The 22,252-nt window shown below is 40.1% G+C and overlaps 1 protein-coding gene across 1 annotated transcript; it reads left to right on the forward strand.

Annotated features, from left to right (window-relative positions):
* Window positions 1-47: 47 nt before the first annotated feature.
* On the forward strand, window positions 48-21,477 carry LOC112106840 (centromere protein N). The gene is made up of 11 exons (XM_024200299.2): window positions 48-143; window positions 1,157-1,337; window positions 2,973-3,018; window positions 7,509-7,568; window positions 8,104-8,180; window positions 10,032-10,202; window positions 12,897-12,998; window positions 13,822-13,879; window positions 15,171-15,283; window positions 19,480-19,603; window positions 19,933-21,477. Exons 1-11 carry the CDS (start codon window positions 103-105, stop codon window positions 20,046-20,048), a joined length of 1,089 nt encoding a protein of 362 aa, XP_024056067.2. The 5' UTR covers window positions 48-102; the 3' UTR covers window positions 20,049-21,477.
* The last annotated feature ends 775 nt before the right edge of the window (window positions 21,478-22,252 follow it).

Consider the following 22,252-nt stretch of genomic DNA (forward strand, 5'->3'; position numbering starts at 1 on the left):
CAAATGTAGGAAGCTGGATGATTGGGTGCTTCGAAGGTGTGGGCGTGGCTGGCGGGAAAGAGCGGGCAGTTTGGTGAGCCCGAAAAGCGCGGCTCTGTCGATATGTCCGCGAGTGGCCGTCGCCGTCGCGGTGCCCTTGACAGGTAAGCGGGGTGGTGCCCGGGCCCTGAGGAGATGGTCTTGGGGCGTCAGGGGCGGGGGTTCCCCTTTCCGTGCCTTGCCTGGAACTGACCCCCATTTCCCGCGGGAGGGGCTTCCCCGTAGCCCTGGGCTGCAGCACCTCCCCACCCGCGTAGCTTGAAGGGGCCCCAGCGGGTATTCACGGGGCCTTCCCACTACGGCTCTGCCGTGGGAGTCACGTTCCCCCGTGTGGAGAGAGCGTCTTCGGGGGCCCGGCTCCCCCAAACCTTGGGCGTCTCCCTCCCTCCCTCCGCTGACAGACACCCCGCAGCCTGTCCGTGACACACACACAGGGGACGGATCTTAGGCTGTGGACGGCGAGGAGAGCCCTGCGCTATGTCCCGCCTGGAGCGGCCCTGCTCTGGTTGCAGCGCTGGCCTGTCTCGTAAAGCGGAGCAGCGGCTTGGAGGAATTTGCTGCGGGAACTCGGAGGCGTCCTTTGGCCAGTCTCAGAGCAGCATGGGCGGTGACTCCCCGAGGCTAGAACCGGGGCATTTTCTGTCTGTCAGGGTAGCGTTACGGTGTAGCTGATGTGCACCAACTTTTCCCAACCTAGCGCTAAAAATTTCCCAAATCTGGTGAAAAATGCCCAGATAAAGTTTTCTATAGTGCTTCTATATCCTGGGACATTTCCCAAAACCTGGGAATGTGTGAGTAAAATGTTTCAACTTGGGAAATTGGGAATTTTCATTCAAAACATTTTACTCAAAAATTCCCAGATTTTGGGAAATGTCCTAGGATATAGAAGCATTGCTGATGTGATACTCCCTCAAAGGAGCAGATGTCCTAAGCCTCGGGAATACGCTGATTCTTTGCAGTGTGTACATTAGAACTGCCAATCAGAGCAATGATATGTCTCCAAGAGTGGCCAGTACCAGAGCTTCAGCGGGAGTATACAGCACAGACCAGTCGGAGTGATGCACACCCCACCTTCCCTCGCCATTGGCTTATAACTCTTTAATATTGCTTTTTAAAGTGGCTTCACAATGGATGAGACAGTTGCTGAGTATATCAGAAGGACTGTGCTGAAAATCCCACGCTGTCAAATCATGGAAATGCTAACGATGTGGGAATTTCTCTCCAAGACGCAGCTGCAAACCATTAACGTGCATCAGCTAAAGGAAAGAATTTCCCAAGCAGTGGTGGAGCTTTGTGAGGTGATAACATCCATTGTGAATGGTCTGTCTGTCTGTTTGAAACATTCTCATTCTACTTGCATAATGGCAGGATGGTATACTAGAAGCATGTATTGGTGTCTTTGTAATGTGTGACACACATTTAAGAAGGAAAATATTCTCATTCTCAAATTAACTTTATTTTCCTTAATCCCACAGGTTAATAGTTTCCAATCTGAGAAATATAGTGCATGAATACTGAGTTGGCCTAACTAATTTCAGTGGGTGCACAACTGACCCATAGGAAGGCACAGTTGGACTCAATTCTTCCTTGCTCTTTAATTGAATCATAGATTAGAGCCTGTTATTGTTAACAATTACTCAAAGATTTATGTATTGGCACTGGGTAGATTCCAGCCATTCAGTAGTTTTGGAGCTGTTCTGAAGTTCATCTGTATTTGTAAAAAGCAACAGAGCGTCCTGTGGCACCTTTAAGACTAACAGAAGTATTGCTCCCAATACTTCTGTTAGTCTTAAAGGTGCCACAGGACGCTCTGTTGCTTTTTACAGATTCAGACTAACATGGCTACCCCTCTGATATCTGTATTTGTGAATATGAATGTTAAACATATTCTATCTGGACATCTAGAAGGCTAAGACATGTTACTCCTAAAATGCTGTCTCTCTTAAGGAGTAGAATGCCTATAGTTTTTTATTCTTCTGGAATTCTGTAGTGTTATTTCTGAGGTTTGTGGTTTCTGTTTTGACAAACAAGCACATTAGATGGAATAATTTCCTCTGCAAGATTTGTTTTCACTTTACTTGGTGTAAAACAAAATTTCTTCATATAACACTGCTTGTGATAATGTTCCACAGTTGGGGCCTGATCCTACAATTGCATTTGCATGGGCAGACCCCTGGGCTGGCTTCTGTGGAGTCTCAGTTATCATATCTGCCCTTAAATTCTACTGTTTGTTACACAGTTTTAAAGGCATTGGAATCTCATGATTCCACAGATCTCTTATCTATAGTATTAATATGCAAGCTTCGGGTGCAAGCCAAAAAGACTTGCTGAACGCCATAAATAGTATTGTTAAACTACTTTTAGTGGGATAACAAATGCCAGGTTTAAAATAGCGAGGGTGTTTTGTAGAAACTTCTTTACTCTGTTCCTAAGAGTATCTGAGATTCTTCAGATGGCATGAATTTTTAAAAACTAAATAAAATTGATGGGAGGAAAATGATAGTTCACCTTTTACTTGGTTTGGATAATGAAATGCTAGTCATTTTCTCTTCTGTTTATAATAAAGTTTAGTTAATTTCACTTACTGGGTCTTGTGTACTAGTTCAGAATAGCAATGTTTAAATTGCAGCCTCTGCAGAGGGAGTGCATAAGTCCAATAAAATGTTTTCAATTTTTTAAAAAAACTATGACTAATACTGGGTTGGCAAAATCTTTTTTTGACTGTATGCTCTTTGTGACAGGGAGTTTGTCTTCCAGTGTTTAGAAACTGCCTAGCATTCTGAAGCCATTAATGCAATCTAAGTAATTTTAACAGTATCTACATTCTGGGGCTAAAATTCCAGACAGTGTTTATTTAAGCTGCAATTTTAATGAAGTGCTATAATGAATTCTGGCTCTACGGTTCACCATGCACTCTAAATATTTTCTTGCAGGAAAACTCTGCAAGTATCAAGCAAGCAGCCATTCTAGACATGATTTGTAAGTTAAAAATACCTTTTCTTTATATTTTATCTGACATTATCAAATAACTTATAATTCAGAGAATTGCCCTTCTGAGATATTGGTGTGTTAAAGAATGGTCTGACCCAGTATGCCCAATAGTCCATCTAGCCCAGGATCCTGTCTTCTGACAGTGGCCCGTGCCAGATGGTTCAGAGGAAATGAACAGAACAGGCAACTTAGAAGGTGATTCATCCTTTGTTGTCCAGTCCTAGCTTCTGGCAGTCAGAGGTTTAGGGGACACCCAGATCATGGGGTTGCATCCCAGACATTCTTGGCTGATAGCCACTGATGGACCAATCCTTCATGAACTTATCTAATTCTTTTTTGAACCCAGTTACATTTTTTGGCCTTTCCAACATCCCCAGGCAATGAGTTCCACAGGTTGACTGTGCGTTGTGTGAAGTACTTCCTTATGTTTGTTTTAAAACTGCTGCCTATTAATTTCATTAGGTGACACCTGGTTATTGTGATATGTGAAGTGATAAATGACACATCTGTGTTCACTTTCTCCACTCTGTTCATGATTTTATAAACATCTGTCATATTATCTATCCTATCCTTAGTCATCTCTTTTTCTGAGCTGAACAGTTTCTGTTTTTAATCTTTCCTTGTACAGAAGTTATTCCATACCCGTAATCATTTTTGTTGCCCTTCTCTGTACCTTTTCCAATTCTAATATCTTTTTTGAGATGGAGTGACCTGACCTGCATGCAGTATTCAAGGTGTGGGTGTATCATGGATTTATGTAGTGGCATTATGATTTTTTTTTCTATCCCTTTCCTAACGGTTCCTAACATTGTTAGCTTTTTTTGAGTGTGGTGCACATTTAGCTGATGTTTTCAGATAACTGTCCATGGTGACTCCAAGGTCTGTCTTCTTGAGTGGTAACAGCTAATTTAGAGCCCATCATTTAGACTGCATGGTGTGGGATTATGTTTTCCAATGTGCGTTACTTTGCACTTATCAATACTGAATTTCATCTGCTATTTTGTTGCCCAGTCATCCAGTTTTGTGAGATCCCTTTGTAATTCTTTACAGTCTGCTTCAGACTTAACTATCTTACATAATTACAAAAAAAGATACAAAATATCTTACATAATAAAAAAACCCACCTTGCTGTTTACCCCTTTTTCTGCATCATATCTGAATATGTTGAACAGCACTATTCCTAGTACAGATCCCTGCGGGATCCTGTTATCTCTCTCCACTGAGGAAACTGACCATTTATTCCTACCCTTTCTTTTTGCCTTTTAACCAGTTACTGATCCATGAGAGGACCGTTCCTCTTATTCCATGACACTGTGCTTAAGAGCCTTTGGTGAAGACTTGTCGAAGCTTTCTGAAAGTCCGAGCATACAACATCAACTGGATCACTTTGTCCATATGCTTGTTGGCACCCTCAAAGAATTGTAATATATTGGTGTGGCATGATTCCCCTTTACAAAAGCAATGTTAACTTCCCCAACATATCATGTTGATCTGCGTGTCTGATAATTCTGTTCTTTACTCTAGTTTCAAACACTTTTCCCGATATTGAAGTTAGGCCTGTAATTACCAGGATCGCATCTGGGTCCTGTTTTAAAAATTGGCATTACATTAGCTATCCACCAGTCATCTGGTACACAGGGTGATTTAAGTGATCGATTACAGTTAGTAGTTCTGCAAGTTCATGTTTGAGTTCTTTCAGAACTCTTGGGTGAATGCCATCTGGTCCCGGTGACTTATTACTATTTAATTTATCAACTTGTTCCCAAACCTCCTCTACGGACTATCTCAGACTGAGCTATCAATCAGATTTGTCCTCTAAAAAGAATGGCTCAGGTATGGGAATCTCTCTCACTTCCTCTGCAGTGGAGGCCAATGCAAAGGATTCATTTAGCTTCTCCTCAATGGTGCTTCTTTGAGTGCTCCTTTAGCACCTCAGTCATCCAGTGGCCCTCCTGGTTGTTTAGCGGGATTCCTGCTTCTGATGTACTTAAAAAAAATTTTTTGCTGTTAGTTTGTGTGTTTAGCTAACTGCTCTTCAAATTCTTTTTTTTTTTTTTTTTTTTTGGCCTGCCTATTTATACTTTTTATACTAGAGTTTTTGCTCCTTTCTATTTTCCTCAGTAGGATTTGACCTCCAATTTTTAATTTTCCATTTTGCCTCTAACTGCCTCTTTTACTTTTAGTCATGGTGACATTTTTTGGTTTTCTTACTGTGTGGGGTGGGGTTTTGTTTTTTTTATTTGGGGTATGCATTTAGTTTGAACCTCTGTTACGGTGCTTTTAAATAGTTCCCATGCAGCTTGCAGGCATTTCATTCTTATGACTATTCCTTTTTATTTCCTATTTAGTTTCCTCATTTTTGTGTAGCTCCCGTTTCTGAAGTTAAATGCTACTGTGGTGGGCTTCTTTGGTATTCCTCCTTTACCCTCAGCCCCTCCCCAAAGATGTTAAATATAATTATAACATGGTTGCTATTACTGAGTGGTTCACAATTCACCTCTTGTTCAAGATCCTGTGTTCCATTTAGCAATTAAGTCAAGAATTGCTTTTCCCCTTCTGGGTTGCAGGACTGCTCCAAAAGGCAGTCATTAATCTATTTTGTCCATTTTATATAAAATTCTAGGGAATCAACAAATCATAAATGTTTGCCCATATGTTAACTGACTAGAGATGACTAATCCTGTATAACACTGAGATTATAGATCAAATCCAAGACTTTATTACAAATTTAGGGAGAAAAATTTTGTCTCCAGTATGATCAGCACACTAAAAACAATATTGTCTTGAACATATGGTACTTCTGGGGGAATTCTGTGCCACTGCAGAATGCAGAATTTTGCAGAATTCCCCGTTTTCCCTGCAGAATTTATGGTCGCCACTAGGGGATGCTGGACTCTGCAGAGCCTAGCTTGCAAGGAGTGTAGTGCCTAGCCTGGCATGGCTTAAGGCTGCATGCTCTTTGAGCCTCATTCTCCCGGGTTGGGAGCGGGCCTGGGAGACCCAGCCAGCTCTGGCAAAGGGTGAGGAAGGGCAGGGCTTCACCACAACATCTCCCCTGGAGGGATAGTGAAAAAGTTAGGCGGTGTAAAGGCTATGGGGGTGCTGGTGTCTGGGCTTGGCTGTGCCCCATGGCTGGGCTCTGGGAGGGGGGCGGCCCCGCGCCTGGCCTCTGGGGAGGGTGAGGGGGGCTGGTGTCTGGAGGCCACCCTGTGGCTGGGCTTGGAGATGGAGGCTGTGGGCTGCCCTGCAGCTGGGCTCAGGGGCTGGTGTCTGGGCTGGGGGCCGCCCTGTGGCTGGGCTCGGGAACCGGGGGGCCACCCCATAGCTGGGTTCGGGGTGTCTGGGGGCCGGAAGGTGCCCCATGGCTCAGCTCTGGGTTTGGGGTGTCTGGGCTGGGGGGTGCCTTGTGGCTTAGCTCTGGGGGGATGGGAGTCCAGGGGGAATGGGCTCTGGGGGCCTCACACAGCCCCCTCCAGCATCCCCCAACTGTTGTTGTAGGGGTTTCTTTAACTCTCTACTCCTGGGGGAATCTTTTTTGCTGTTGTCTGTATTGTTCACATCCTTGTTGACAGGTATTTTGAAATAAATTTCCAAAATAATTGAAACTGGAGTGATTATATTGTGGTGTTTTGACAAAATTTGCAGAATTTTGCAAAAATTTTAATTTTTTGGCACAGAATTCCCCCAGGAGTAATATGAATGTTAGTTTAATTCAGACAGCAGCGTATGGCACATCAGCTTCTAATAATCAAGGTGGATCTCTAAATTCAACATAGATATAGATATATAGATATAAACTTTTGTTTGTGTGAAAACTGAAGTATAAGTGATTCCAAATTTTTTTGTTGCATGTTGCTCTAGCTGTTTCCTGTACGTTGATAACTCTTTGTACTTACAAGTTGGCAAACTCTTGTAAGTCTTTCTTTTTTCTCTAATTGCCCTAAACAACTTAATTCAAGTTAAGAAAGAATTTTGGTAACTTACATGTAATCCATTTTAAAGAGTGAATTGGGAGGAGCAGGGCCGGCTCCAGGGTTTTGGCTGCCCCAATCAGCCAAAAAAAAAAAAAAAAAAAAAACGCCCCCCGCCGCGGCAACTCGGCGGAAGGTCCTTCGCTCCCAGCGGGAGTGAGGGACCGTCCGCCGAATCGCTGGACCTGCCGCCCCTCTCCGGAGTGGCCACCCCAAGCACCTGCTTGCCAGGCTGGTGCCTGGAGCCGGCCCTGGGGAGGAGGTTACCTCATTATTTAATTAACCAAAATACAACAAATTTTAACGTCTCTTGTATAAAGATGCCTATTTTACTTGTAGACTAGAAGCTACCTTCAGCTTAGGACAGTCTTGATCACTAGGACTTTTTCTGAATATGAGGACAATTGTTTGAAAATGATCTGATTACAAATAACGTATGTCAGTAGTTTACTCAAAACAGTTATGTTCCATGTTGACTGCATCATTGGACAACTTTTATCTCCCCAGACAACTACACCTATCGGAACAAGAAAGTTTGGACTGTTTACCAAATGACCAAAGCAGTGGGTAGGTAAACCTCTTTCTCTAAAGATACCACCTCTACAGGATTCTCACTTGTAGGAAAGGTCCTTCATTTTTGGTTTTTACATACCCCACCCCTACCCAAACCCAGGAAAATTGCTCAGTTTTATAAATGCCATTATTCGGTTTGCACAGGTTCCTCCTATGCCCTCAATTTTGGACCATTCAGGTGCATGAAAATACTGATTTATGTTAGGAAAATCCAATACGTTATATTAAGTAGATGTATTTATGTTGTTAATAAATTAGTCTATCTGTTAAGGTGAGACAGTATAAGGGAAGAGACATGTATGCACGTGTGTGTGTAGTATGTCAGTGCTCACGTCCTAAAAAACAAGTGCCAAAACTCCCCGGAGAGAGAAACTGACACTATTTGATCTATTTAATGGTTACAATAAATGTTTAAATTCTTGGGTTGATGCTACATCACTGTAATACCATTTTGCTGTAACAGATCAAATTGTGTCTAACAGTCATAATTTTGTGTTTACAATAAGTGGTATCTTTTCTTGTATAACAGGTGAAGAAACTGACTCTTTTAACTTGGCAGATTTCAAATACAAATTTAAGAGAAGTCTTCGGTCAGCTCTGAAAAATGTAAGAATAAAACCATTCTAAATGAGTTGCAACTCTGCAATATAAAGGGTGGTTATTATATCGTCTTTAGGAAGATAATTCTTGATTTGTCCCTGCTTTTTAACCAAAACTTGAAGTAAATCTGTAAATTGCTGGAGTTGTGGGGGATTGTATTTGAAATACCAAGGAGAAACTTATATATATAGCCCCAGTAGTAGTGTTTACCTTCAGACTTGCTTTTTTCTGGTTGAGGGAAGTGAAAAGTGGCAGAGTTCTGTCTTAAAATGTAGCGTTACCTGTTTCAGGCTCCAGAGAAATACAATTGTATTTCCAATTTTGTATGTTTTCAGTACTAAGTAACACTCTTATCTACTGGCAAATAATGGAAAAAAAGTTTGAGTCTGTACTTCAGAAAATACACAAACTTGATAAATATAGCTGAATCAGACTTCAAAAAGCATTGCTAGATACAAAAATGGAATGTTGCTCATATAGGCCAGAAGAGTGCAGTGTTTCAGGACAAATACATCTGAGACTTTAAAGCTAGGGTGTTCATGTGGCCTAGATATAATTGATATTGTTCTGATCTGTCAATCAATAAAACAACTCTGTTAACTAATAATAGATAAATAAACATATCTCACCAAACAAACTGAGTGGAATTTGAAGTAGCCGTGTAATTTTTTATCAATAAGCAGAAAACAGAGGGTGGAAGTGGGAGGGTGTATACACGATTCTGAAGTTAGCAACCAGTAGTAAAAATGGAGTCAGAAATAGTAAATTGCTCTTGCACATGGTCTCTAGCTTATGCTTCAATTTATTATCTCTACTGGGCATATTTTCTGTGTTTTGGCCCTGATGCTGTTATATTTTGGCAAAATTTTACATTGTCTAGTAGACAGTGGTGTTCTTGGGTCACATACTATATGAAGTAGTGTCCAACATGTGACCTAGGGAGCTACTCATGGCTATCAAGAGTGAATGTGTATGAAAATTGTGTTTGATCTAATTATCAGTTTAATGTGTTCCTTTCATCAGTATATGAAACACTTGTCACTATTGGAGGGGGACGCTGCTTCCTTAGCAGACTTGGGAGCTTTGTGAGCAGCTGTTTTCTTTCCTGATGCAACTGCTGAGCAGTTTGCCTGCATTGCAAGGGAGGGAGAAAAAAATGACTGACTGGCCAATTGCCTCCTTCCCTCCCCCCATTAGAAGCAGTATAGGAGCTTGACTGGCTCTGCCTGAACCTACGAGAGCACCTAGCAAAGGGTGGCTTCCCTTACCTACACAGCCACTAAGGGTAACTTGGTATGGGTGGGTGAAGCTGAAAACCAATAACCAGTTGAACAGCAACCTGAATGGTAAAAGGAAATGGAACAGGGCAGAGAAACTACCCCAAAGCATTGACTGTGGACCTTGACCTCTTTGAAATATATTCAGTCCTAAGGCTGAAAAACTACTACTGTAATGTAACCTCACACCTGTAAAATGGGTAGTGAAATAGACTCATTAGAATGGAAGCACTTGGGTTACTGTCACTAGTGCTCCACATACAATACAAAGGTATTGCTGCTATCTACCTTTGCTTCCAATAAGGATGCTTGCATTTATTTAAAAAAAAAAAAAAAAAAAAAGCCTTCTAATGTAAAGATATTTTCTAAACGCTACAGGCTAAATTCTATCTGGTGAAAGAATGCTGTGGAAGTCAATGGGATATGTCTCTTTCATCAGAAGTGGCATATCACATGTTCACATATAGTACCTAACTGTAATGCATAAACACAGGGGAACAGTTAACCCACACAACCTTAGTTTTGGTGTCTCCTGATTTGAGTGCCTAACTAAATTGTAGCTTTTGATTTTTCTAATCAGGTGACTATCAACTTCAGAGAATATGAGGATAATGCAATATGGATTCGAATTGCTTGGGGAACACAGTATACAAAACCAAACCAGTACAAAGCTACTTATGTCGTGTATCACTCGCAAACTCCCTATGTCTTCATTTCCAGTCTTAGGAGCAGCATACCTCTGCTTTGTCAGGTATAGCGCAAACTTGACTGTTCTAGATCTCCATCATGTTGTTTCTAGTTATCAAAAGAGGGTTGTTGAAACATCGTACTGGAAAATCTGGAATGTAGTTGTTTGGTCTGGAAACATAACACAATCTTTAGATTAGATCTCTAAATGGAGTTCACTAGGGGCGTTCAGAGGCACAAGTGCATACGTGCATTCAGAGATACTGTCTCAGTATTGGTGCCCCCTCATATACCACTTTAAAGTCCATACCAAAACTCCTTAAATACAAACCACTTAGAATAACTGCCTTTAAGATTTTTCTCTTTATAGAAATTTTATATAATAAAGTGAGTTTGTGCTTTTACTAGACTATAATTTTAAATCTCTGAACCGGATGTGCTTGTGCTGAGGACCTGTTAACTTGCAAGGTATCTTTACTTCATATCTTTAAACTGAATTGCTACAAGTGGCCACATGATGGGTCTTAAAAGCTGGCTTAGAGTAGAAGTGATAGTTACTGACAAAAATAGGGGTCATGTCCTATGACTGCCTATTAAAACCACTTATTATTGGTGCTTGTCTCTATTACCTTTGTGACCTTCTTGGAGACTGGCAGTGGATGTTCTAGGTACAGTAGAACGTCAGAGTTACAATCAATCTCCATTCCCAAGGTGTTTGTAACTCTGAACAAAACGTTATGGTAGTTTTTTCAAAAGTTTACAACTGAACGTTGACTTAATACGGCTTTGAAACTTTACTATGCAGAAGAAAAATGCTGCTTCCTTATATTTCTTTAGTAGTTTAGTTTACTGTACTGTATTTGCTTTTTTGTCGTCTCTGCTGCTACCTGATTGCATACTTCCAGTTCCAAATGGGGTATGTGGTTGACTGGTCAATTCATAACTCTAGTGATAGTAACTCTCAGGTTCTACTGTATTCGAAATATAAAAGCAAATTGCAAGTACAGTTTTGTATGTTCTTAGGGTGACTACTAAGCTTCTGAAGCCTTGCAGTATGAGAACAGGATGTACTGGCTCAAAGAATGAGTATGCTGAGTGTCCAAATTATTGACATTAAGATGATGGGGCAGATCTCTGAGATCTTAGTTCAAATTCTTGGAAATTTACCTTTCCAATAACATAACCTTTAACTTCTAATAATCCAGGAGAAAGACCTGGGTGTATTAGTCGATTACAAGCTGACTGTCCTGTAATTCATTCTAGAATGAATCAGACCGGGTATTTCCAGGAGTGATAGGGAAGTACTAATGCCATTGTATACAGCACGGGTAAAACCTCCTTTGAAATACTATGTACAGTTCTGGTCACCCATGTTCAAGAAAGAATGGGCAAACTTTTTGGCCCGAGGGCCACATCTGGGTATAGAAATTGTATGGCGGGCCATGAATGCTCACAAAATTGGGGTTGGGGTGTGGGAGGGGGTGAGGGCTCTGACTGGGGGTGCGGCTCTGGGGTGGGGCTGGGGATGAGGGGTTTGGGGTGTAGGAGGGTGCTCCAGGATGGGACTGAGGGGTTTGGAGGGCAGGTGGGGGATCAGGGCTAGGGCAGGGGGTTGCAGCGCCGGGGCCTGGCTCAGGGGTGCAGGCTCCAGGCGGCCCTTGCCTCAAGAGGCTCCTGGAAGCAGTGACATGTTCTCTTCTCCCCCCCGCCCCCGGCTCCTACACTGAGGCATGGCCAGGTGGCTCTGCTGCGCGCTGCCCTGTCCGCAGGCGCTGCCCCTGCAGCTCCCATTGGCCACAGTTCCCGGCCAATGGGAGCTGTGGCGCAGTGTGCGGAGCCCCCTGGCTGCCCCTAAGCCTAGGAGCCAGAGGGGGAACATGCCGCTGCTTCCGGGAGCTGTGCGGAGAGGCCCCCGAACCTGCTGCCTGGCTGGAGCACCGGAATGGGGCAGACCCCACTCCCCAGTGGGAGCTCGGGGACCGGATTAAAACAGCTGGCGGGCCAGATTCGGTCTGCAGGCCGTACTTTGCCCACCCCTGGACTAATACAAACTGGAACAGGTTCAGACAGAGACTACTAAAATGATCAGGGGAATGGAGAATCTGTCTTATGAGAGGAGGTTAAAAGAGTTTGACTTGTTTACCTTAAGAAAATGAAGGCTATGGGGGGATATGATCATGCTCTATAAATATATCATGGAGTAAACACCAGGGAGGGAGAAGAACTATTTAGGCTAAAGGCTTCTAGCCATCAGAATAGTGTGGTTTTGGATCAGCCTTCCAACACAAGGGTGCAGCGGGGTGAGTAAATAACCTACCTAGTTTTAAGATGGAGCTTGATAAGTTTATAAACAAGATTATGTGACTGGGTTGTCTGTGATAACAAGGGACTGGACTCAACCCATGAAGTCCCTTCCAGTTCTGAATTAGTAAATTCATATCTTACCGTGCAATGAATCAAGTTATCCCTAAGTATGCACAAAATAATGCAGAGCTTAGACTATACTTCCATTTTTTTATTTTTGGTGGTTGGGGTCTTTTCTTCAACTGTAAATTCTCTGCATTACTGCAAAGATATGGCAGCCTGTTTAACTTTGCATTTTTCAGATATGAGAATCCTCTTGGGTGATAGTGACTGAACCTACAACTTAATAGCTGAATAAAAATGTTGCATTAGCCAGGAATGTGTTACATTTTATTGTAAATATAATGGTGACTTAAGAAGTAATGATAAAAATAATTTCAATTTTTATTTAAAGGCACTGGTTCATGCTTCCAATTACCATGACATCCATGAAATGGAGCTCCGAAGCCGTTGTATAGACTCCCTTAAAGATATTGTGTTCAAGAGGTATAGCCAGGTGAGTCACTTTTCAGGTTTATTCTAAGATAAGTCTTGGTTTTTTTGTTTCAGGCCTGGCTCTAAACTTCCTAGCAGGTGGGGAAAACCTCTTCCAAGAATTCATCATGTTACAGTAATACTGAACTACTGAGGTGGACAGCCTTTCAGTAAGGTAACATAAAATGGTGATCTAAAACCTAGTTTCCCACCTACCGCTTTTTAGAGGCATTCCTGAATTACCAATTAAACTACGACATAGAGTTGGATAAAATGACTTAATCTTAAGGTTTTGTATTATTACTGCTTCATTGATCTTAATAAAGTACAGGCGAGTCTCATCTTACACTGGGGTTACGTTCCGCTGCTAGCGCGTAAAGCAAAAATCGCGTATAGTCAAAATTCCATTGAGTGTAATGACGGGCGGAATCGCCCGCACTACAGGTACAGTATTTAAATTGTTATTTTTCTCTTTTTTTGTTTTGTTTTTGTTTTTTGCCCACTGCGCAAAGCTGAATTCGCGCATGTTAAATGCGCGTAAGATGAGACTCGCCTGTACTGACTTGGCAACTATTAGAATAGGTATTTACTCTGCTTGTCTAAAGAACACTTCCAAATAGAGAAATGTTTTCTGACTATACTCAGAAAACACGTCACTTTCCCAAACTAGGATTTCGGATTCTTAACTTCCATAATTAGTAAAAGCAAGGAGAGCACTCTGTTTCAGAAGGTTTTTTAAGGAAATCTGGAAACTATTTCTAGCGAGAGCTCCTAGAACTGGAAATAAACTGATTCTAAAGACCTTGTTGTTCCTCCTCCCACACTTTTTTGTATTTTGTTTTTAGACTTTCCAAACATATCACCCAAGACCTCTACAAGAAAGAAATGTTGCTCCAGAAAAGGGTATATGCTTATTATTTTTTTTTAAATATATGGCTTAAAATAAGCTTTGTTCTGAAATATCATTACTTTTCAGGTTTGCGTTCTTAGGTCTTTTAAATATTTCTTGTTATAAAGTGCCAAGTAATTATTTTACTACATTTTATTACATTCATAGTATAGTACATACACTGCAGTGATTGCTGCTTGCCAGACTACACCTCCACCCTTTCCCAGGCTGGCTGAGTTCTGTTTACTAAATCACTGAACATTATTTGGATGCTCATGTCATGGTTCTGATTCTTATACTAGCTTGGCTGGTCAGATAGACTCCACTATCTTACAGTAACTGTTTTCTTTGAAATGTTTCATCCACCTGGCTCCTATGACCTGCCCTCCATTCCTACTCATTCTCAGCACAGATTGATTCTGAAGACAAATTAGCAAGTGATTGGGGCCACGCTGCCCTAATTGTCCTTGTGTGGAAGGACATGTAGAGCACAGGCACAGTCCCAGTGAATGCTGCTGGTCAAAAGAATTTGGTCTTGCACATATGAGGTGCGTGTTCATGATAAGTAGGATCCATGAGGACAAAACATTCAAGGTAGACTTTTTATACAGCTGCTGTAAAGTTTCTTCCCTTTGAGATAAAAATGCTTGTTTGATTTCTGGCTAGCTTCTGCAGGGTTGCCTTAACTAAGAAATCCAACATGCAGTTCTGAAGCTGTTACCTTTGCATAATGAGAACTTCTGTCGAATTATAACTTTTTTTTGTCAAGAAATAAATTGTTTTTCCTAAGCTTGTTTTTTAGGTCAGGAAATAATATCTTCACTTACTTATGACTTACCTAGCACTCTTTTGGCTGTTTGAAAAACAGCTAATGAAATCTAGGTAATTCCCAGAAAGGAATCTTAATAGACAAATTATTTTTTAAATGTCAAACTTCTAAAAGCCTGGATGGATTGATGCTCCCAAACTTAAGTTGCTTATAGCATTTGCTTAGAGTTAGGCACATTGTGAGTGTGTGGCATGCAAGCATTTACTCCCCCACCCACAAAGTACATAATGCTAAACTTTTTTCCCTTTTTGGTCAGGCTGTTTTATTAGTTTGGAGTTAGTTTTAAGTTGTGAATCTTCATATTTCACTAGCTATCTGCCAGATGATCATTTTGTGCATTCTCTAAAATTGGTATTTTATTCTGGGTATGTCACATCTAAAAATAATTCCCAAAGAAATGGTATGTGTACATAATAGCTAAACAATGCCATATGAGAGTTAACAGGGTGTGGTGTTGTTTTTTTCCCCTCCTCCAGTGGATCCGAGGATAATTCAAGAAAATAAAAGGGAAAAAGAGAGAATCCAGAGTGTGAATCAGGAGATCTTTGGTGAGGGTCTCCAACCAAAAATAGAATTTGCACAATATAAGGTGATAAACACATTTAATCCTTCTAATTTGGTTAAAATGACTAATCAGTAGATGTGTTAAAGCACAGTTTGTAAAAAAAATTCTCAGGTTTTTCTTCCAACTTTTTGCACAAAACGTTACTAGATTTTTTTTTTTTATAAACTAGTTACAATTATAGATTTCTAATGCAGAGCTCTTGCTGCATTCGTGGGATCTAGTGCCCAAAGAAGCTACATTTAAAATTTTGGATCATATCTCAGTCTTGCACAATCCATACTAATTGAGTAATAGTAACTTTAATTTGATCATACTCTTGGGACCAAAGTATTTTGGATGTTGTACTATAATAAAATGAGATTTTAATACTGATGAAATAGAAGTCCAGATTATACAGAGTACAGGTAACACTCAATAGATACGTTGAAAAATATCTGTTCATAACTAAGGCTATGGTTTAGTCATGTGTATTTTTAGTAAAAGTCATGGACATGTCACAGGCAGTAAACAAAAATTCACAGCCCCATGACCAGTCCATGACTTGTACTATATACCCCGGACTAAACCTTGGGTGGGCAGGGGGAGGGGGCGGAGGCTGCATGCGGAGCTGGGAGCGAGGGACATATCACCATTTTCGGGGAGCTCCCTGAGGTAAGCGCCACCCAGGGCCCTCACCCGCTCCTGAGCCCCCTCCCACACCCAAACTCCTGCTGCTGGGGGAGGGGATGTGGTGCCCTGAGACTGCCCCAGCAGTGGCTGGTGCGGCTGGCCCAGGGTCTGCCTGAGCTGCTCAGGCGGCCCCTAGGCCAACCGCACCAATGGCTGCAGAGGTCACAGAAAGTCACAGAATCCATGACCTCTGTGACAAACTCGCAGCCTTCTTCATAACAAAACTATTAATGTATCATTAGGGATTCCAAGAGATGACCCTTAATGTTTTACCATATACAGTGGACATAATTGCGGGGTTTTTTTGTGGGGAATTGTTTGCCACATGGGGGCACCCCCGATTTCATTAAGAAGGTATTCTTCCACCTAAAAATGTATTTACACTAGCAAACAGGTTGTTGAAAGGCATAAATAAAATAATTGTAATAGGCCCCGTAAACAAATTTTTAAAATGTATGCCCAAGACTTGAAGTCAGAAGTTAATCAAAGCAGCATGTTGGTGCAGCTGCTCTTTTAAAACACGAACTATAACTGTGTTAGGAACTGGCTTGAACCATGTTTGAGAGAAGAATCCAGACTGGAAATATCAGGCAAGGAAAGGAGCAAGGGAAGACATAGGCAGCCAAAACGCTTTATGGGGGTGGGGGGGAGGCCAAAAATTGTGGGAGTGGAAATGTGAAGTGAGGAACTGGAGTGAAAGCCTCAGAGGATAGGGAGGTCTGTCCCAGTTTGGGCCAGAATTGGATTTTCTAGAGCAGCGGTTCTCAAACTGTGGGTTGGGACCCCAAAGTGGGTCAGGGTCCCATTTTAATGGGGTTGCTAGAGCTGGCGTTAGACTTGCTGGAGCCCGGGGCCAAAGTCGAAGCACAGGGGCTTCAGCCCTGTGTGGCGGGGCTCAGGTTACAGGCTCCCTGCTTGGGGCTGAAACCTATGGGCCTTAGTCCCCCTGCCTGGAGCGGTGGAGCTCAGGCTTTGGCTTTGGCCCCCTCATCCAGGGCAGCAGGGCCTGGGCAGGCTCAGGCTTCAGTCCCCCCTCCTGGAGTCGTGTGGTAACTTTTGTTGTTAGAAGGAGGTTGTGGTGAAATGAAGTTTGAGAACCCCTGACTAGAGACTGTAGAATAAATAATTTTGGGACATTAGGTCTGAAAAGTCTACCTTGAACAGCTTATTCTTCTGATACTTATAGTCCCTGCCTAATGTATTCTCTAGCATATCTAACAATCTCACAAGAGGCGGTAGATTTTTCTTAGCTAAAACTTGTGATTGGAATGTCTTCTCCCACAACCTAGTTAATGAGAATATTAATCATTTGTGTGTTTAACTCAAAAGGGGTTAAAAGGACTCTAAACTTAAATCATGCTGAAAATGTTTACCTATTACGGTTCCAAGCAACACTTAAGATGATTATAACTGAAAGAGATTAGAGAATTTAATTTGTTTATTTTACGCACTAGTCAGTTTTCTGTTTGCATGAGTCTTTCATTCAGCAAATGGGGAGAATATTTGCTTTAAATAAGAAATTGATTATGAAACAACAAAAGCCCACAGTCTAAGGGCAAGTATGGTAATTGAAATCTCTTTTAAATAGGGTGTTGATGAATCGCGATTAACTCAAAAAAAATTAATCACGATTTTAATCGCAGTGTTAAACAATAGAACACCAATTGAAATTTATTAAATATTTGTGGGTATTTTTCTAATATTGATTTTAATTACAACACAGAATACAAAGTGTACCAGTGCTCGCTTTATATTTTTGATTGCAAATATTTGCACTGTAAAAATGATAAAAGAAATAGTATTTTTCAATTCACCTGATACAAGCACTGTAGTGCAGTCTCTTTATCGTGAAAGTGTAACTTACAAATGTAGATTTTTGTTTTGTTTTTGAGTGAAGTTATGTAACAATGTAAAACTTTAGAGCCTACAAATCCACTCAGTCCTACTTCTTGTTCAGCCAATTGCTCAGACAAACAAGTTTGTTTACATTTACGGGAGATAATGGTGCCCACTTCTTATTTACAGTGTTGCATGGCACTTTTGTAGCCGGCATTGGAAGGTATTTACATGCCAGCTACGCTAAACATTCATATGCCCCTTCATGCTTCGGCCACCATTCCAGAGGACATGCTTCTATGCTGACAGTGCTCATTTAAAAAAAAAAAATGCATTAATTACATGTGTAACTGAACTCCTCTGGGGGAGAATAGTATGTCTCCTGCTGTTTTATCCACATTCTGACATATACTTCACGTTATAGCAGTCACAGATAACACAGCACACGTTGTTCGTTTTAAGAACACTTCCACTGCAGATTTGACAAAATGCAAAAAAGGTACCAATGTGAGATTTCACATTGGGTCACACTTGACCCAAGGTTTAAAAATCTAAAGTGCCTTCCAAAATCTGAGAGGGATGAGGTGTGGAGCATGCTTTCCAGAAGTCTTAAAAGCAACACTCCGATGTGGAAACTACAGAACCCAAACCACAAAAAAAGAAAATCAACCTTCTGCTGATGGCATCTGACTCAGATGATGAAAATGAACATCCTCTGGTCCACACTGCTTTGGATTGTTATTAAGCAAATCCCGTCATCAGCATGGACACGTCCTTTGGTGGTCGAAGCATGAAGGGACATATGAATCTTTAGCGCATCTGGCATGTAACTATCTTGTGACACTGGCTACCAACAGTGCCATGCGAATGTCTGTTCTCACTTTCAGGTGAAGTGGGCAACATTATCTCGTGCAAATATAAACTTGTTTGTCTGAGCAATTGGCTAAACAAGAAGTAGGACTAAGTGGACTTGTAGGCTCTAAAGTTTTACATTGTTTTATTTTTTTAATGCATTTTTTTTAAATGTAAGTTACATTTGTAAGTTCAGCTTTCATGATAGAGATTACACTACAGTACTTGTATTAGGTGAATTGAAAAATGCTATTTTGTGTTTTACAGTGCAAATATTTGTAATCGAAAATAAATATAAAGTGAGGACTGTACACTTTGTATTCTTTGTTGTAATTGAAATCAATATATTCAACAATGTAGAAAACATCCAAAAATATTGTTTAACAGTATGATTAATCACAATTAATTTTTTTCATCTCTTGACAGCCCTACTTTTAAATTAAGAATTTAATGTTTTTAACCTTTTGTAGTTTCCTTTAATACTTAAAAATAAATAAAATAAAGAACACTAACTGGCCTATTTTCAATTTTAAAAAAGGTCAACTGGGTATCTGGTTAGAAGGGATGGTGCCCTGAGGAAGTCACCACTTAGCACCAGGAAATGCTTGACTTATGGTTTAGCAAACTTTAGCACAACAGTTATGACAGCCAAGTTTTAAGTAGTAATTGCCCATTTTTGTATTGTGTTAAACTGACGGGCATGTTGCCATAAATTGGTTACAGGTCTCTTCCCAGTTGAGAGAAGAGAGGACACATCCAACAAAAAAGCAGGGTTCTAATCTTAATATTGCCTTGATTTTTTTAATAGTATGTACATAAAGGCATATCCTTGCTGATGACACCTGAATGCTTTGTGTTCACAGCTTGAAACAATGTTTAAAGGTGAACCTGAAATGGACATTCTGACTGAAAAAGAACCATTCAGATGTGTAGTCAAATTTTCCAGTCCCCATCTTTTAGAAGCATTGAAATCCTTAGCACCAGCAGGTGAGTGCTACAATATTAATAGGTGAACTATTTTACTATGTGTCTTCCATTTAGCTTGCATATCTTTCATAAGGGATATTTGAGTGGTTAATCTGATTCTGGGTACATATAAATAGAAATTTAGTGAACTACAGGAATTCTTCTATAGATAACCTTAGCTGATGAGGTCAGATTTGCACAAAAGCATGAGTTTACATGTCTAATTTGCTTACAGCATTACAGTGATTGAACATGGATACTCAATTGATACCTTTTAATCTAAATCATATGTGAAAGATAAAATGGTGGATGAGTTAAGCTATAATTATTTTTTTTTCCTTTCCCTCCAGGTATGGCTGATGCACCTCTTTCACCATTACTTACATGCATACCACAAAAAGCCAGGAACTATTTTAAAATTAAAGAGCGAAAAGGCATACTTTCAGCAAGCTGTCTAGGCCCCTGACTTTTTTTTTACTGCAAAGACTCATTCACAGAGAATTATAGATATATATAATGTATTTAACTACTGTATTTAATCAAAAGATACATTTCAGAACCATTTTTAAAGCTAATTTATTCTTTGGTAAACCCTTGTATCATTTTAAATGATAGTTTACATTTAAGGTCATACTTTTTCCCTACTGTTCATTTTTAACAAATGGGTTAGCCAATGAGATTGACTAATGGCCTGTCGTCTAACAGATAGCTGAATTTACTGTTTCAGCCAATTAAACTAGTTCATTGAAGTTCTTCTGTGGATCATAATGTATTTGGTGGATGCACACAATAAATTAGAGAACAGATCTAATCAGAATGCAATAAGTCAAGTAATGTGGCAGATTAGCGTTCTTTCACTGTACTAGCACCACTTAACAAAACGGTTAAGCCTGCAGTCGGTCATCTAGCATCAAAGACATTAATTCTGAGTGAGAATGTCAGGAGACCAATATACAATACTTGGAAAACTAACATTCTAGCCTTACCTTGATGTTTTCATTTTTCAACAGAAGACTTCCTTCCTGTGACAATATTCTATTGTCATGACTTCATTGATAGTGAGATGTATTTTTAATGATTTTTTTTTTTTAAATGAGGTTTTGGGTTTCTGATTGACTAGCAAAAGCTGGTATCAAACATTCGGTGCATATTTTTCATATCCTTAAAATGGTGTTAAATGTCTAACAAACAGATGTGATACTTAATGTACAATAGGTTTTTAATTATTTATTTTATCAAAAGACTAACTAGGTATCTAAACAATTAAAGATAGTTACTTAAATTTCCCCATAAGAGTAAAAGACACTGAAACTTTCTGTTGAAGCAAATTACTTTTTAAGAGTAAATTATAAAGAAGTAACACTCTTAAGATTAAGGGCCTACAAAGTGCATCATTAGGGCTGTGCACATATCCCTAGCTACTACAATATCTTTTTAATATAGTTGGTAAGGGGGAAGAAATTCTGACTACTGCATGTGAGTTGCTGTTCATGGGGTGTGTGTGTGTGTGTGTGTGTGTGAGAAATAAGTTAGATGTGAGAGATGCAAAACCCAAGCTATATATACTTACCTGACAACAAATACTAACTGTAATAAACTATAAATGGCTGAGGTAATCCGCTAAATAGTCTCATTTGGGCCCCAGTTTAGTAATATATCAAAGCGCATGCCCAACTTTGAACATGTCAGTAGTCCATTGACTTCACTAGAACTATTCATGTGCATACAGTTAGGCATGTGTTTTGTACCGTACTGAAAGGTAGTCCTTTCAAGATAAGACCATCTGCTACTAATGAAGTCCAATAGCAAAGTTTCCATCTGACCTTAATGGATGTAAGATCAGACCCAAAGTTTGTAATCACCAAGAGCAACAGCCAGTAACGAACTTGTCTATTTTTAATTATATTTGTGTCTTTTTCTGTGGCTATCTTGAGATTTCATCATAGGTCTTATGCAGCTGGTATAACTTTTACTTTGGGGAAATAGTGTTTCTGAATGCATATCTTACTAGGGTCTGATCCTGCCACACTCCTTGCACACTAAAATTGTTGACTTTGTGTACATAAAGATTGCAGAACCAAGCTAATGTAGTGTTAAAGCAGAAATAGGGTTTGCAGTAGAGTTCTAAGTGTTAATAATTAAACAGCTGTTTTGAATTTCACTCATTTAATATTTTAAGCTACAGATGTAATTTACTTGGTTTGAAGCTCACTTGTATTGTTCAAAATGTCTCTTAGATTCTGTGTTGGTTAGCAATTTATTGTTGATGCATTTTGTGTATTTGAATTTTTTATTCGCTTAGATAATGTCCATATGCAGAGAGAATTTTTCAGAAAGATTGTGGTATAGCATACCAAACTATTTTGTTAACTTTTGTGTGATTTTGTTTTTGTTACATTTGAAAGGACCAATAAAAATTTAAAGTAGAACTTCTTGGTAGAAGTTTGTTTGGCTTGAGATGCTTCAGTATGACCCATTTATACTGAATATTTTTTTTTGTAATGATTATAAACTGAATCCTTTGTATTGTACACTATGGGACCTAGGCTGCTATTTTATAAGTACATTTCTTTTAACTAAAATTCAGCAGAATTGAAAGTGTTTAAGTATAATATTACGCTATTACTATTAAGAGTCTGTTTTAATTTGTGATCCAAACTAAGGCCTCTC

The sequence above is a fragment of the Terrapene carolina genome, unplaced genomic scaffold, assembly GCF_002925995.2.
Source record: "Terrapene carolina triunguis isolate 2854851 unplaced genomic scaffold, T_m_triunguis-2.0 Scaffold33911, whole genome shotgun sequence".
Taxonomy (NCBI): domain Eukaryota; kingdom Metazoa; phylum Chordata; order Testudines; family Emydidae; genus Terrapene; species Terrapene triunguis.

Bases quoted from the DNA above. Each gene is read 5' to 3' on its own strand.
- LOC112106840 (XM_024200299.2), top strand. From the start codon at position 103: ATGTCCGCGAGTGGCCGTCGCCGTCGCGGTGCCCTTGACAG. The intron at 144-1,156 runs GTAAGCGGGGTG...TGCTTTTTAAAG, and splicing joins CGTCGCGGTGCCCTTGACAG to TGGCTTCACAATGGATGAGA. The intron at 13,880-15,170 runs GTATATGCTTAT...CCCCTCCTCCAG, and splicing joins AAATGTTGCTCCAGAAAAGG to TGGATCCGAGGATAATTCAA.